The sequence below is a fragment of the Lagenorhynchus albirostris genome, chromosome 15 (assembly GCF_949774975.1).
Source record: "Lagenorhynchus albirostris chromosome 15, mLagAlb1.1, whole genome shotgun sequence".
Taxonomy (NCBI): Eukaryota; Metazoa; Chordata; class Mammalia; order Artiodactyla; family Delphinidae; genus Lagenorhynchus; species Lagenorhynchus albirostris.
Genome location: NC_083109.1, coordinates 61,686,875 through 61,704,228, shown reverse-complemented (window position 1 = coordinate 61,704,228; position 17,354 = coordinate 61,686,875). Strand labels below are relative to the sequence as shown.

Sequence of the window (17,354 nt, the reverse complement as noted above, 5' to 3'; positions counted from 1 at the left end):
GTATATATTGTACAATATGAGAATATAGCCAATATTTTATAATAACTATAAAGTATAACCTTTAAAAATTGTGAATCACTATATTACACACCTGTAACTTACATAATATTGTATATTAACTCTACTTCAATTAAGAAGCTGTACTGTTTCTGATGAAAACTTATTAAAATTGTAAGGTTGTACTTTATTCCCCTATTGATAGGCATTTATGTTTTTTCCATTACTTTGCTGTTATAAAACTGTTAAAATGAATAGCCTTAAGCATATGCCATTTCATTTTTTTGCCAATATATTTTTGTGATAGATTCTTAGAATGGGATTCCTGAATCAAGAGGTAAATGCATATTGTTTTACTCTGTACTCATTAAACAACAACTCCCCTCTTCTTTCCCGCAGCCCCTGGTAACCACAGGGATATAAAGTTTTTTCAAAAACTGCAAAACAGAAACCCAAAATGGATGGGTATCTTTATCCTTATATCTGTGTCTCTGAGTTTTCAGAATAATATCAAGATAATTTTTCAATAGACAAGCTTTCTTGAATTACAGTTTATTAATCTGATTTTGTTTTAATTTTAATTTTTTTCTCTGAATCACAAGAGTTTAGGTTCTCATAGAAATTTGGAAAATAAAGATACAAAGATAAAAATAAGAATCGTGCAATTGCACCAACAGAAGATAACCAGTAACCATTTCGATATGCTTCGTTCATTTTCTAGATTTTTCTTCTTCACCCTTCTGCTTGTTCCAGAGACAGCCCCATGTAAGCATGTGTAGTGGGTATATGCATATAGATATGTCTATATATGGCTCTCTCTCTGTTGTATGATCTGTAAGTATAGAGGCAGTATTATACTGTAAATTTCTACTTTTTAAAGTATTTTAAAATGACCATTAAATATTCTTCAAAAACACTCTATATTAGAATGAATGCATATTTTACCATATGAAAATCTCATAATTTAACTACCTTTTAATTGTTGTATATTTAGGTTGTTTCTAGGTTTTTGCTCTTTGTTAAGGATCAACTTTGTGTATAAATCTTGTCTGAGGAGTTTATTTTCTTAGAGCTATTTCTAGAAATGAGTTGCTGGGTTAAAGGGTGTGCTGGTCTGTATCAGGATTCACTGCTCTATTATTTGTGGTCTCAAAAGCTGGAGCATGTGCATAGATTCACATGCTCCACTGTATGCATAGTTATTTTATCTTCTAATCATAGAAGAGCACCCACTTCGATCACCTAGAAGAAATTATTTTACTCACCAAACATTGTAGCAACCTTTTGTCATAGACCAGGATGAAAACTGAAGATGTAGTTAGACTGAGACCAACACTAGGACACAGTTAACTGATATGCTTAACTCACCCTTAGCAAGTGAGATGCTTTGGCTCCATTCACATTGTGTCATTTCCCCTCATCTCTCAGCACATTCAACGGAGGCCCCCTGGACCAGACTTATAATTTAGGTTATTTTAAATATGTTAATTAAGGAGAGAGTAGGTCATTAGTATATTTGGTGATGGTCTCAATGCTCCAATTATTTAACATATTTGGGAACAAATTATTCTGCATAAATGAGCTTTGCAGATGATTGAGGATAACCAGTTAAAACAGTAGTTTGGGGTACAAAAGTTCCAATATTGCGAACAGATTTCCTGACTTCTTAATTATAATGAACACATCAGTATAAATGAGTTTTCCTCCATGCATAGTGATTGGGAACTTCCTGAAAGCAAAAGTCTTTCTCCCTAAACCAGAAGAGGATCTCAGGCACAAAGCCTTGCAGAGGTGAGACAGACACAGCAGCATCTTCACATTTGAAGGAGGGCAGTGCGAGGTATGGACTCTTCATCAACCGGATTAATACATTTTTTAAAAATTTATTTATTTTTGGCTGTTTTGGGTCTTCGTTGCTGTGCACGGGCTTTCTCTAGTTGTGGCGAGTGGGGTCTACTCTTCATTGTGGTATGTGGGCTTCTCATTGCGGTGGCTTCTCTTGTTACGGAGCACGGGCTCTAGGCGTGCAGGCTTCAGTAGTTGTGGCATGCAGGCTCAGTAGTTGTGGCTCGTGGGCTCTAGAGCACAGGCTCAGTAGTTGTGACGCACGGGCTTAGTTGCTCCGCGGCATGTGGGATCTTCCCGGACCAGGGATCGAACCCATGTCTGCTGCATTGGCAGGAGGATTCTTAACCACTGTGCCACCAGGGAAGTCCCCGGATTAATACATTATTGACACTAAATTGCTTTTCTGATTCATAAAAAAAAAAGTCTTTCTCCCTAGATTTATGTGGGATAATTTATCCCTTGTTGCCCATGGAGACCTTCAGAAGAAAGAAAATGGTTTTTACCCCATGTTTTGGAGAGTCTGAAACCCATAAGCTGTTTGGACAAGCCTTAATTGGATACCTGTTTTGTGCCAGGCAAGCCAGTGCTGGGCGTTCAAGAGGAGAGACCTAGGTCTTGCCTTGAGGAGCTCACTCCCGTGGGGAGAGAGTAACCTCAGAGTGTAGCACATGGATGCCCTGATGCCGCAGGCTTTCATAGGAGGCAGACAGGAGTTTGGCACCATGTAGAAATGAATTTGAGTCTGGCTTCCCCTGCTTCTTGGTTCTTAGCTTCTCTGAGCCTCAGTTTTTTCCTGTGAAGATGGGGACACCAGGGGTCTGAGGTTGTGATAAGATCGTGCACCGGATGCCCTTAGCACACTGTAGCAGCTGAGATGTGACGTCACCTTAGGTGCCAGTATCTTTAGGAGGGCTTGGCAGTGGGGATGGGGAGGGGTCTAGGGTTCCACTCTCAGAAGTAGTTATGACTAATTGGGTGGGGCTAGCACCAGGGACAAAGGGGGACAGATGTGTGCCACGACTGTCATCTCTTTTTGATACTGAGCACCTACTGTGTACCTCTTCCCGGCCTCACAAGGGCCCTCAGAGGCCTTGTTGCCCTCGACCAGATGAAGAGCCTGAGAAGGGGAGGGAGTGGAGTGGGGGGCTTGCTCAGACACAGCTGCAGCTTCACTCCCCTTTCCCACCACTGGTGCTCTGTCTTTTACCAGAACTCACTCTGTGACGTTGAGCAAGTCTTTGACCCCTCGGGAGAGCTGGTTTCAGGGGAATCAGGGACGCCAGGCTTCCCACATTTAAAGTTTTAAAGAGCGTTCCAGTCCCTTCCCCTCCCCCAAGTCTCCTCCCGTCGGACGCCCAGGTGAGCGCTGGGAGCTGCCCGCAGGTGATGATAATACCAACAGAGTACCTCGCATTTGCTCCGCGACCGGACCTGTGCTAAACTCCTTTCCTCCGTAATTCTCCGCAATCCCCAATCCGAGACATCCCGGGGCCGAATTCGCCCCGCGGGCCCGGCCCCCTTTCGTGATCAAGATGCAGAGGCCCCGACGGCCTCCCAGCACCGCCCCACGTGCCGCCCCTGGCGGCTCCGCCCGGGTCCGCGCGAGAGAGACCGGGGGCGGGGCCTCGGGGAGGGGGTTCGGCCGGGCTCGGTGACTACACTGGCCCAACAGACCGCCCCACTCCTGCCACCCTCCGATGGGTCCACTGTCTTTGTGCCCGTCAGTAGGGCTGTCGCTGCTGCTGCTACTGGGACCCGGACTCGGGCTCAGCTCAGGTGAGTGAGGGATGGGCCCCCTCCAAGGACCCAGGAGGTCCTGGGGCTCCTCCAGTCCTCCCCAGGGTGCCAGGAACCCTGCCTCCCCAGCCCTCCCAGGGGATCCAGGAGCCCTACAGCCCCCAGCCCTACTTTCTGTGGTCCACCCACACGTTGCTTCCCAGCTTCGTGGGAGCCCTGTCCCCCCGCACCGTCCCCCCTGTCCTCCCCTAGAGCCCCTCATTCACTGCTTCCAGGGACCCAGAACTAGCTCAGTCCTCCCCCAGGGCCTCAGTGTCCTCCCCCAAAACCCTCTCCACTCACTGGCACCCTCTCCAGTGACCAGACCTCCCCATCCACCTGGCCTGGTGCCCTGTGAACTGAGCCTTCACTCCACCTGTCCCTGGGGTCTGCAGTAGGACCACTAGGGGGACACGAGAGGCTGAAAGGAGCAGGGGAAGAAGGGGCCCAGCCCTACCTGGGGTCAGGGAAGAACGCAATGTCCCCTTCTCAACCACCCCTAGACGTCACCCTCGGATAGGTCCCCTTGGCATATTACCCACAGGGACATGTGCAGATGCCACAAGCACAGAGACACACAGGCACAGGACGCCCCCAGCCTCATCTGGGCACTCAGGTGCTGGGCTCACGGACAGGCTCACACACAGACACAGGCAAAGACACCGCGAGGGAAACGCACACACCCACACACCCACACTCAGGGATACCGAGACAGCCCCATATGGACACACATACAGAGAGAAGCACACACACACAAACACACACACACCCTCAGACCCACAGGAAGCCTGGACAGCCTTGGCACTCCCAGCAGAGGCTGTTGTGGGCAGACACAGCAAACAGCCCCCAGAATGACCTGCCCCACCTAAGCTGGCACGGAGGGAGTGTTTGCCTTGGTTACAAATCCAGTGCTGGGTGTCCACCCATGCCTGGGTTCTCCCTAGGGCTGAGTCCAGGACCCTGGGATGCCAGAGGGTGGGTCAGGTCAGGGTGCGGAGACCTCTGGGGACAGCTTTAGGGTGTGGGTTTGGAACTGGGGTCCTGTCAGATGTGCTTATTTCTTTTTCAAGTTTTTATTTCATTTTATTTATTTTTGGCTGCACCACGTGGCACGCAGGATCTTAGTTCCCCGACCAGGGATGGAACCCACGCCCCTGCAGTGGCAGCACAGAGTCTTAACCACTGGACCGCCAGGGAAGTCCCCAGATGTGCTTAGACTGGGAGTGTTCCATGGGGCTTGGTGGATCCAGGGGTCAAGGAAGCTTTTCTGAAAGCCCACTGCATGCCAGGGGATCCGGAGCTGCCTGCAGCAGAGATCTGTCCAGGCTGAAGGGTCATGCCCATGAGCAGACAGTGGCACAGCGTGACAAGGGCCCCTGTGGTCACATGGGGGTGAAGCAGATTCTAGAAGGAGGTGATGGGTGAGCTGGGTGAGGATGGGGTGAGGGCACTTGCAGCGTGGGGTGTATGTGACAGGCAGTTTAACTGGAGGAACAGGACATGATGAGTGGGGTCCATGTGGGGCACGTTGAGAGAGGGTGCTGGAGCGGGGGGAGGGTCAGCTCCTGCAGGGCCTCTGATCAGTGAGGACCCTGAGCTTTACCTGGAGGGGGACGGGAGCCTGGGGAGGTTTCAAGCAGAGGTGTGGGCAACTGGGGGCAGCACTCAGGAAGTCCTGTGAGAGGAGGACGGGTCATCCAGAGAGGAAGGCAAAGCTTTTAACTCTAAACTCGTTTTTACATTTTGTTTCTATTTAACTTATCTCCAGTCCCCTATACGAATATGCTGCTTTTCCCACTGAGAAAAAAACAAAATTGAGGGAATTCTCTGGTGGTCCAGTGGTTAGGACACCAAGTTTCCATCGCTGGGGACACCACTTTTATCCCCAATCGGGGAACTAAGATCCCGCAAGCCACGCGGCACAGCCAAAAAAAAAAAAAAAAAATTGAATTGAATTGAATTTTGGTTTGGACTCTTCAAAAAAGTCAGCATGATAAATTCTTGTTCCAGATAAAAAGACTTGAAACAGACATGATGATTAAAGGCAATGCAAAAATCTCCTCTGGATCCTCAGTCCTGGAGCAGTGGGCAGAGAGCGGGTTCCCAGGAATCAGGCCGACCTGGGCACGAGTTTCTGCTCACCAGCTCACCAGCTCTGAGACCTGGGATGGGTCCTTTTGCTTCTCGTAGCCTCAGTCTCTCCATCTGTAAGTGGGAGAATAGCCACCCGTGAGACAAGGAAGTTGACAACAGATGTCGCCTATAAATTGGGGAGCACAGTGCCCGATGCAGGGCGAGGTCCCAGTGATAGCATCTCCTTACTGTGGCTGATTGTGTATTTTGACTAAGCGCCAGAGTGGACTCATGGCCCTCACCAGAAGAAGGAGTGGCTCTGGGATTCTCTGATGCCCAGCTCACAGCAGGTTTGGAGGCCCCTTACCCCGAGCAGTGGACCCCTTGATGCCCCTAAGCTCTGTCACCCTGGCAGGGCTCCCTTCCTCCTTGGGCAAGGAGGAAGGAGCACTGGATTGGGAGTCAGAAACCCCCAGTCAGGTCAGGTTCTTGTGGGCTGTGTGACTTTAGGGTTGTCCTTCCCACCTGGGCCTCCTCTTTCTTCCATGTGAGATGCAGGGGTTCCAGTCGCACCAACTATGTACTGCTATGTGTCACAGCCACATGGGGGATCCAGAAAAATGGCTGGGATGTGGCCGCAGGGCCTCCCCGTGTGGGAGGAAGCTGTGCCGGGCAGTGAAAATAAGAGATGCAAAGGGCCCTGAGCCAGAGTCTGGAGGGCAGTGGTGGGGGCAGTGGAGACCCAGGGAGAGGGAAGCCCCCGCAAAGGAGCCCGCCTTGATGGCAGGGACTCTGTTCAGCTCACTTCTGATGTCCAGTGCCCAGCACGGGCAACTGGACAGACGTTTGATGTGCGACTTGCAATCTGACTCTGTCTGGAGTTGATAAGGGCAAAGGATTGGGGATCAGGGCATTCCAGGAAGAGGGAACAGCCTGTGCAAAGGCCCAGAGGTGTGAGTTGTTTCAGATGCTGTGGCTCTGTGACCTGTTTTCTCCTTCATGGCTGCCTTGAAGGTATTGATAACAATAGTTAGAGCTCATTGTGTGCCGGGTGCTTTACATGCATGATCTCATTCCATTCCTGGGAGTGAGATCCCCTTATTCCCCTGTTTCACAGATGAGGAAACCAAGGCACAGAGAGGTTGAGCTGTCCAAGGTCACACAGCTAGGAATAAGAAGCAGGATTCAAACTGAGACAGTCATCCAGGCCCTTTTCAGGCTGCTGCCCTTCCCCAGAGCCAGGGCAGCCCCCACCTGCAGCCTCTAACATTTGTCTCCCCCTACCCACCCCAGCTTCCCAGAGGTCACATGTGCACCGACGTGGGCTCATAGAACTGGCAGGGACTGTGCACTGTGCTGGCATCCGCACCGCCATGGCCTACATGAACTACGGCTGCTATTGTGGCCTGGGTGGCCATGGCCAGCCCAGGGATGCCACTGACTGGTGAGTGCATGCTGGGGCCAGAAGGTTCCACCCCCTGGGGTCAGGAAGGAAATATCACCTATGAGGAAATACCCAAAAACGAGGTTGGGGTTTGGGCTAGGAAGATCCCAGCACGCGGTACTACTTGCAGGCAGAGGGCATCCTGGGCAACACGGCCAATGAGGCCAACCTGTGGTGCCAGCTGCCCCCCCACCGTCTGGCCATGGAGCGATTTATTATGTTAGCTGAAAAAAATTGCACGTCATTGATCAGACTTATTATGCATCAGAACTGTTCTGAGAACCCCTTCGAGCCCTCACAAACCCCCATTTCAGAGATGAGGAAAGTGAGGCACAGAGAGATCAACTTGCCTGGGGCCACATAGAGAGTGAGGGGTGGGAACTGGGATTTGAACCCAGGCAGCCTGGCTAGATTCACGCCCCCATCACTGCCCTCTGCTGCTGTGTGAGAAGGGCCTGTTCTGTGCGAGGCTGCGGGCTTGGATCTTGCCATGACTTCCTTTCATTTGCCCTCAGGGCCACGGCCATCCGAGGAGGCAGGTATGATGGTGATCCTCGTTTTACAGATGAGGTCCCTGAGGCTTAAAGAGACACAGCCACTCACCATTTCCACTTAGTGCTGGTGGGGGGCAGGGGCGTGGAATGTGACTGTCTCTTCCCAGCTCAGAGGATGTAGCTGTCACTGACAGATCTTTATCCAGCCTCGTGCCTTGGAGGCTCCTGCCATGGGCCCTGCCCTCCCTCCCACACTCTGGCTGTCTAGTTCCTGCACATCTTTCCAGGTGCAGCCCAGGCCTCACCTCCTCTAGGAAGCCTTCCCTGAAGCCCAGCTGGGCCTGGCACTTCTCTGGCTCCCAGAAGCCCCTCTCCTAACCCCACATCCCAGCACTTCTCGCCACACACGTGGCACCTGGTGGCTTGTCTGCCTCTCCCCGCCAGACTGGGAGCTCCTTGAGGGCAGAGTGGAATCTGGCTGACATCTCCCTGCCAGACCCTACTGAGGGGTCAGCGCAGGGTGGGGCTGCTGGCTGGATGGAAGCAAGAGCAGTGGATGATTGCACGATGGACAAGTTTACAGACATTGGTGGGTGTTTCTCAGGGAATTTGTATGTTATTATTATCATTACTATTGCTTTCGAGGTGCTCTTACGTGGCAGGCTGGACACCAGTGACACCGTGGGGAGCAGGACAGAAATGGCCCCGCCCTCATAGAGGTCTTGGTCAGGGAGTACAGCTGCTAATCAGTCTTCTCCCTAATTAGGGTCTCATCAAAAACCTGCCCGGAGGGAAGGAACCTGGGCTTAGGAGAGGGTGTGATCAGGAGACTGTCAGAGCCTGGGGAGATGTGGGATCTGGATGGCATCCTGGGGGTGGGGCGGGTACTCAGGCTGAGACCTAGAGCAGGAAGAGGGGGCATGAAGTTCTCCCAGGCAGGGGGCAGAGTGTGGGCAAAGTCAGGAGATGGGGAGGGTGTGGCTTGCTCCAGGAACAGAGAAGAGACCACTGTGGCTGGAGCTCGGAGACTCAGAGAGTGAGGCAGGCAGGGGCCAGGCTCGAGTGTGGCAGAGGGATGGAGGCAGCGCAGGACACACTGAGGTCGGTGGAATTATTTCCCAAGATGGGGATTCTCAGGGAGAAGGCTTGGACCAGAAGATGCTGTCACCCTGTGGGTCCTCACTCACCCGAAGTCCTGGCACAGGAGGATGGCCAAGAGAGCATCCCTGCCTTCACCCACCCGGCGGTCTGCCTGTCTGCCACCCACAGGTGCTGTCATTCCCACGACTGCTGCTACAAACGTGCCGAGGTTGCTGGCTGCAGTCCCAAGATGGAGCGCTATTCCTGGCAGTGTGTCAATCAGCACATCCTGTGTGGTGAGTTCCCAGCATCAGACCCGGTAGCAACCACTGGCTGGAGCATAGAGGGACTTCCAAGTATAGGCAGGGCCCATCTCTCCCCATCTGCCCCAGTCTCCACTGTGCCCTATTGTCTGCCTGACATTGAGGCCAAGTGTCAATTACTATAGCTCATTTCTCCTGTGCTGTTGATTTTGTTATGGAAAAGGAATATTTCTATCAGACCCAGGAAAACAGAAGGTAGGTCAAAAGGCTGAATGCTTCAAGAAAAATGGGAATGGTGAGCCCATTTATTTGTCAAAATGAAGAGTACACCTGGGTCTGATATATATCCCCTTTGCTTCGCTCATTAGCACTGCCTGCCCCAGGGGATGTCTGAGTTTGCAAACCCTGGCCTCTGGCCAACAGCTTAGTCCATGATTCAGATTCTGTGACGTTGCCAAGCCTTGATCTCTCAGGGCCTCAGTTTCCTCATTGGTAAACTGGGGGCAGAAATCAAGCCGGCCTATTGTAAGGATGAAGTGACAGTGTCACTGTGCTTCATGCCTAGTAGATGTCATTAATGTCTGGTGAAGAAATGACCCAACACAGAACCTCCGGTGAAGATGACCAGGCACTATTTCACTGAGCCCAGGATTTGGGGAAGGACAAGAAGACAGTTCTGTGTAACCCTGAACCCCCCAAAAGAAAGTAATTTCTCTTTCAATTTTCTTTTAATCCTTCTAATTTTGTGAAATTAGGAGAAAGTCTCAGTTCAGTGTTACGTTAGCTGAAACATCCCTGGGTCACTTGCTGGTCCTTTTTAACCAAGAGAGTAGGTTTCTGGCTTATAACGTTATTCAAAAACCATTCTATTCCTAAATTTAATTCTGGCCTTAAAAAAATTCTTCATTATCTATCTATCTGTTTATCTGTCTATCTATCTACCTATCTATCATCTATCTTTAACCACAAGCAGCGTGTATTTAATGAGGATAATTATAACATAACCTGATATCACTGTACATTTTACATGACCGGCCACTTCTTTTTTTTAAAAACTATTGTTAACTTGCTCCATATCATTTTATTTATTTATTTGTTTGTTTATTTATTTATGGCTGCATTGGGTCTTCATTGCTGCCCGCGGGCTTTCTCTAGTTGCGGTGAGTGGGGGCTACTCTTTGTTGCGGTGCGCAGGCTTCTCATTGTCGTGGCTTTTCTAGTTGCAGAGCACAGGCTCTAGGTGCCCGGGCTTCAGTAGTTGTGGCTCGTGGGCTCTAGAGCGCAGGCTCAGTTGTTGTGGCGCATGGGCTTAGTTGCTCCGCAGCATGTGGGATCTTCCTGGGCCAGGGCTTGAACCTGTGTCCCCTGCATTGGCAGGCGGATTCTTAACCACTGCGCCACCACGGAAGCCCAGTCTTGGTACTCTTGTTGAAAATCACTTGGCTCTTAGATCAGTGATGTCTCTGAGCCTGTTTCCTTACCTGGAAGATGGGTGTTGCAGAGATGGAAGAAGTTTTATAACGTGATAACCAAATTGGATGGAAGTTGTCACTTTCTTCCCTACCGTCTTCTCCATCCCTCATCCTCATCTGAACCTCTCTCTGACCCCCACTACCTCCACCTGAGAGAACTGAGGATCTGGTGTGATTCTCCACTAAAACCCCAGCTTCTGCAGACTTGTTCTCCTCTAGAGGGAAGGAGGCTATCCTAAGGGTTACGTAGAAAGATGTTCTTAGATATGCATGGATTCGCAGCTGTATCCTCTGAGTCTGAATTAGGAGTTGGCACAGAGCAAAACTGAATTAATATGGAGACATAACATCAAGGACTGAAAACGCCCCAGACATCATCTCATCCAACCCTCTCACTTAGAATTGGGGAAAATGAAGCCCAGGGAAAGAAGTGACTTGCTTAACATAGTGGTGATAAGCCCACTTCTGGGCATATTCCCTGTCCCCAAACTGCCCCCTTCCACTATGGGTGGAGAGGAGAAGTGGGCCTTGAATGGGAAATGTGTTAAAGACCTTTCTCTTCTTCCTTCAATCATTTTTACAAACCATGTAAAAATGATGTTTGTAAAATATTTATTGGTGTGTCTGCTGGTGGAGTCTGTGACTGTTTGCAGAACTGCCCTCCCTGAACCAAACGAAGAGAACCAAAATATCTATTATGCATTTTTTTTTGCTAAAAATATTCTTATTCTGTTTGGAAACATTCTGAACATAGTTGTTTGCTTAATTATAGGTGTGGCCCATTTTCCATTTATGGGCCTGACTTAAATATATATTTTTTCAATGTTAAGCATATAATAATATTTACTGGCAGGCCTTTATTTTAAACTTAACCCTTGGGAGCTAGGTTTCCTCTTCAGTTTTTATTATTCTTGAATAACATGAAGCTGTTGGGCTCCTGAGGCCATGGAGCAGTGAGACCCAGGCTTGCTTTTGAAAGGATCTTTCTTGCTCAGGGAAAAGGGTGGGAGCACAAAGGAGGCATAGGCATTGGGTCAGCTCTGTGGCCTTGGATAAGTTACTAAATCCCTCTGAGCCTCACTTTCCTCATCTGTAAAATGGGAATAATAAAACTCTGGTGTTGGGTTTGTATAAGAATCAGAAACAATGTATGGCTTTTCTGTATTCTCCCAAAAATTATTATTGAGAATCTACTCAGTGCCAGGCTCCCTCCTAGGTTTTGGGCAAAACAGAGAAGCAAGGCTCTGTGGTCTAAAAAGAGGAGAGCAGTAAATAGCGTCTGTGCCAATTGTTTTTACAAGTGCTGTGTCGGAAGAGAAAGCAGTGAAGTATTATACCAACTACAACATAGATGAACCTTGAAAACGTGAAGCTCAGTAAAAAAAAGCCAGACACAAAAGGTCACCCATTGTATGATTCCATGTATATGAAATGTCCAGACTAGGGAAATCCACAGACAGAAGGCATATTTGTGGTTACCAGGGACTCCGGAGAGTGGAATTGGGGAGTGACTTAATAAATATGGGGTTTCTTTTGGTCTGATAAAAATGTTTTGGAACTAGATAGAGGGGATGGTGGCAGAACATTGTGAATGTACTGAATACCACTGACTTGTCACTTTAAAGTGGTAAATTTTGTTATGGGAATTTTGCCTCAGTAAAAATGTATCCTCACCCCAGAATGCTCAGGGGTCAGAGAAGGTCTCACTGACAAGATGCCATTGAAGCAGAGACTTGGGGAATGAAGGAGTCGTGGGAAGAGGTGGTGGGAACAGCCAGTGCAAAGGCCCTGAAGTAGGGATGAATGTCTGGGTGGTTTGAGGAGGATGAGGCTGGAGTAGAGTCACCCAGGGAGAGAGTAGTAGGTGATGATAGAATGATGAGGGCCAGATCCCCCAGGCCGTTGGAGGCTTTCCTTTGAGGGAGATGGAGAGCCAGGGAGGGTTTTGAGCAGAGGAGGGACATGATCCGATCTGCATTTTAACCGTACTGCATTTTTGGCTGCTGCATAGAACATATGCTGGAGGGAGCAAGGGTGGAAGCCAGGCACCTGTATGAAGCTGTCCCAGGGATCTGGGTGAGAGGTGGCTTGGGCAGGTGGTGGCAGTGGAGATGGTGGAAGGGGGGCTTCTGGACATGTTTGGCTGGAAGGTGGAGCTGAGGGACTCGCTCATGGATGGGGGAGGGAAGGGGAACTGGCTGGAGTGTTCATGCGAGTCACCCTGTCCTTAGACAGCTGTCCTCTGGTTGCAACCCTGGAGCTTCAATGGCTCTTTCCTCAGAAATCCCTACCCCACCAGGTCCCGTTGCTCCGAGGGTGTACGCGTCTCTGTTGTGCAGCGGCCCCTGGAAATTTTACAGGCAGAAGGGCTGGCTCCTGCACCAGCTGGTTCATTTACCAATTTTTACATATTATTTTTATCTATCTATCTGTTCATCTGTCTATCCATCCATTTATCCACATGCTTTTTCTGATTCAAACCTAATCCACCTTTCTTGTGAAAAATTAAAACATTCCAGAAACACTGTAATGTAGAAAGTTACACTCCATCCACCAGAGTTAACTAGCTTCTGTTAAGTTTGGCATCTTTTCCTCCAGATTTGTGCATGTGTAAACAAACAATAGCAAAAATCAGATCACACTATGTATATTTTATTTTTTTTTTCACTTAATATAGTGTCTTGGACATCTTGGAACATCTAGGTCAGCCTCATTCTTTTAAAGCCAGACATCACCTATGGCAGAGTGTCTCCATCTTGACACTTTGGACATTTGGGGCTGGAAATTCTCCAGTGAGGGGGCCGTCCTGGGCATCGTAGAGTTTAGCGGCGTCCCTGGCCTCTAACCAACCAGATGCCAGTAGCACCCCCAATCCCCCACGTGACAACCAAAGATGTCTCCGCACACTGCCAAATGCCCCCCGGGGGCCCCAACTGAGAATGGCCAGTGACACGAATGTACTTTATTTTGCAGAGACCATGGCTGTTCCTAAGTCTTTGTGCACTTGTGAGAGGGTTTTGTAGCATGGAGTCCTAGAACTGTTGGGTCAAATGGTGTATCTGAGGTGCCCTTAGAATTTATATGTAGAAAGGACTGGAGAGCAGCCTGAAAGGGGGTTAGAGAACTTGTCCTGGATGGGTATTTACTCGGCAGGAGCATTTAAAAAATGTAAATGATGTTTATAGTAGAGGCTGGGGAGGGGCTAAAGGGAGACCTGGTAGAGATTAGGGAGGAGGAAGGCCACCAAAGTCCCCACAAGCCACCTCCTTTCGGCACTGAGTGGTATAGGTATTTTAAGTCTAACAAATAATGTAAACTAAACTTTGAAATAGCTGCCCTTCAAATTTGGTTAATTGAGATTGCTTTTTCCACGATGAAAGCACCGTATGGCTCAAAGTAGAAGAGTTTCAAATTAGAAAATGTAAAAGTTTGGTGGGAAATAAAACTCCATTGACACTACCCAGACATCCATTTGATTAACCTGGTGGTGGTGGTGGTGGTGTTTTGTCTTTTTTGAGTGCATAATACATAAAAAACATAGCAGTGTGTTTTGTACCCCTTATTTTCCTCTTAAGTATAAGCTCTTTTCCATGTCATTAAAACTCTATTAAAAGAATAGATATATGTATAACTGAGTCACTTGCTGTACACCTGAAACTAACAAGATCAACTAACTAAACTAACTAAATCAACTATACTCTAATATATATATATAAAAAAACTCTATTAAACAATCCTCTGTTACAAACTTGAATTTGTAAGGGTGGGCGAGTGCCCCGAGTTGACACCCTACTCCCTTCCTGCAGACAAGCCAGGAGGCCTGGGGTCGGGCAGAGCTGAGTTGGGGCCCAGTCCCCACACCCCTTCCTGGATTTTTCCTCTGTAAGGTTGGGGTGCCAATGGGTGAGATGGGGACCATAGAGCCAGCTCTTTGCCCAGTGCCTGGCTCCGCATAACTGCACAGTTAACGCCAGCTCCCATCGTCCTGACTTTTTCTGTTGTTATCCATTTACTGAATTATAACCAAGGCAGTTTTTCTTTTCTGGGCCGCGCCGCGCCACATGGCTTGTGATCTTAGTTCCCTGACCAGGGATCAAACCTGGGCCCCCTGCATTGGGAGCGTGGTGTCTTACTCACTGGACCACCAGGGAAGTAAGTCCCTGGGAAGCTTAATAAATGAATTTAAGGGAGAAAGATTTTCCCTCTCAGTCCTTTGTTAATTTTTCCAATTAGGCAAGGAGGAAGTATCAATTGCACGATAGTCTGACTGCTAGAGAGGGTAAACCTCTCTTACACTTGCTAATCTCCCTTTTTCTTTAAACCAAGACACTCCAATTTGGGGGCTCACAGCTTTCAGGTGGGCAACAGTATTTAACTAGACTTTGATATCAGGACTTTATCTTCATTGGTTTTTGTTGTTGTTTTTGCTTTCTTTGTTTTTTAGTCAGTTTCTTATATTTGTGGTATAAGATTTTGGTTTTCCATTTATGTCAGTGATAGAATTTATTTGATGCAATTTAATACCATTTAATATAATGAAATCATAATTTATTTAATAATTGACTTACTATTAGAAATAAAGGGGATTTAAAGCTAGCATCTTGAAGCTGCTATGGGTCTGAGTTTGGGAAACCCTGTGTGCAGTCATGCAGATAAACACCTTTAATCAACTCAGCTCATTACAGAGGGTCCCGGGTCCCCTGCCTCCTGCTTGACATCCCCCACCCCTCCCCCACTCATCGCTCCATCCCCTCCTGGTGCTGCCAAGCTCTTCAAGTGTTGCCCTGAGAGAAGCTGATGAATTTTCTGAGTCTCATGCCTCACCTTGCTAGGATCTCCATGGAACTTGTGCATTTTAAGAGGGGATCTTTAAAGATTAGCTGACAGCTTAAGGAGGTCAGCTGCAGCTCATAAGCACCTGCTGTATGCCCTGGATTTTACTGACTTGGTCTCTTTTCATTCTCCCAACAGCCCTTAGAAGTAGGTACTTTTAGTATCCTCATGTGGCCCCTGTGGAAACAGCCTGGGAAGGATGAAGTGATGTGCCCAAAGGAACTATATCCATGGCCAAGCTGGCTACCTCCAGAGTTCATGCTTCACTGTGCCTCTGGAAGAAATTTGGCAAGATTTAATAGTGGGTGTTTTTTTCCCCCCCATTTTGTGGATAATTAAAAACCCACAGTCAAAGGCAGATGACATATCCATAGCTGTTATACCTTCTAAATTAATAAGATACAACTTGAAGATCACAAAGTCTTTCCAACCTAAAGGAATGACTGTCTAGCAGTGGAATTCCCAAGGCAGAAGGAGATTTATCTTTGGGTGGCAACCTTTGCACCTCTGTATAAGGTAGGCCCAGGGTGGAAGGAAGAGATGGAATATATGATTGTTACCTAAAACAAACTATTTTCTTATTCAGTATCATGTCATGTGCATATAATGACATTTTACTTCTTCTTTTCCAATTTGGATACCTTTTATTTCTTTTTCTTGTCTGATTGCTGTGGCTAGGACTTCCAATACTATGTTGAATAGAAGTGGCAAGAGTGGGCATCCTTGTCATGTTCCAGATTTCAGAGGGAAGTCTTTTAGCTTTTCACCATTGAGTATTATGTTGGCTATGGGAACAAACTGTTCTCTTGAAGGAGCATCTGAAAGAGACCTGGAGAGAAAAGGCAAAGAAATGCAGGTAGAACCAACATTGATGGAGTTACACGCGTAGGGCCAAGCCCCTGCCGGGCACGTTACATAGGCTTTCTCACCCATGCTTCCCAATAAACCTGCAGAGCAGATGGTGCCCCCATCTACATGAGGACTTGGCTCAGAAAGTTTAGGTAAGACCACACAGCTAGGAACTAGCAGAGAAGGCATTCTGAAAAAAAAAAAGCCTGGATGGTTCCCAGGCACCTACTGCTTATCTAAATGGATCCTTAAATGCACTAGTGTAATACTGACGCAGAAGAGAAGCTAAAAGGGCATATGGACTTTGGACTTCCTCTCTGAAAACACTCCCCTGGCAACTTCAATTTCCTTTTCTGTAAAATGGGCTGAACATCACCTCCCTCGGGAGTTATGGAGAGAGAGAGAGAGAGAGAGAGAGAGAGAGAGAGGGAGAGAGAGAGAGAACGTGGTGAACTGTCAAAGTGTCACCCAGATGCAGTTTATGCCCTTCCTTGTCCCCAGCTTTACTGGCTTCCCTTGCATTTATCTTCAAGTCTCTCCAAGTCCCTGCTCTAACCTCAGTTTTCCCACTTCTTCCAGGACCAGTGGAGGACAAATGCCAAGAACTCATGTGCAAATGTGACCAGGAGATTGCTTACTGTTTAGCCAAAACTGAGTACAACTTAAAGTACCTCCTTTACCCCCGTTTCTTGTGTGGGAAGGATTCGCCCAAGTGTGACTGACTAGCATGACTTGAAATGTCTTTTTTGCACAAGGAAATAAAACTTCTTTTTGCGGATCAACAGCCTTATTCAGTTCTTTGCAGGAGGAAGCTGGGGCCAATTGTTAAAGCTGAAACCCTCGTGTTTGCTTTCACTCCTGTCCCGAACTTGGGGCTGGAGCCAGTTTGGTTTCCAGCTTAATGTCAAAAGTCCCACGCCTATTTTATAAAACCACAAATTTATGACTGTATTTATGACTGTATTAGGTTTGGTACCATTTGAGGTTCAACCTTTATGAAAAGAGCTGAGCCTTGTCTTCTAACCTGCTCCCGATGGCAGGTAGTCAAAAGTGAGCAAACACCTACCATGCGCTTGGCCTTGCTTTCGATTCTGGGCTGAAGCAATAAACAAAATGGCCACATGATGCCCAACCTTGTGAAGTTCAAGTTTAGTAGTTGTTAGCTCGAGTCTTCTGCCCTATCCCACTCCACCTTTAACAGTTAAAATTTATTTCCTGATTACAA

At 48.0% G+C, this 17,354-nt stretch overlaps 1 protein-coding gene across 2 annotated transcripts; it reads left to right on the top strand.

Annotated features, from left to right (window-relative positions):
• Nucleotides 1-3,542: 3,542 nt before the first annotated feature.
• LOC132505565 (group 10 secretory phospholipase A2-like) lies at nucleotides 3,543-16,899 on the top strand. 2 transcript variants are annotated; one of them, XM_060123686.1, is made up of 5 exons: nucleotides 4,799-5,042; nucleotides 5,971-6,044; nucleotides 6,988-7,138; nucleotides 8,902-9,008; nucleotides 16,709-16,899. In XM_060123686.1, the coding sequence occupies exons 1-5, from the start codon at nucleotides 4,828-4,830 to the stop codon at nucleotides 16,849-16,851; spliced, it is 690 nt and encodes a 229-aa protein (XP_059979669.1). In that variant the 5' UTR covers nucleotides 4,799-4,827; the 3' UTR covers nucleotides 16,852-16,899. The 2 variants fall into 2 exon arrangements, with proteins under 2 accessions (XP_059979670.1, XP_059979669.1); XM_060123687.1 differs by lacking the exons at nucleotides 4,799-5,042; nucleotides 5,971-6,044 and adding an exon at nucleotides 3,543-3,621.
• Nucleotides 16,900-17,354: the final 455 nt, after the last annotated feature.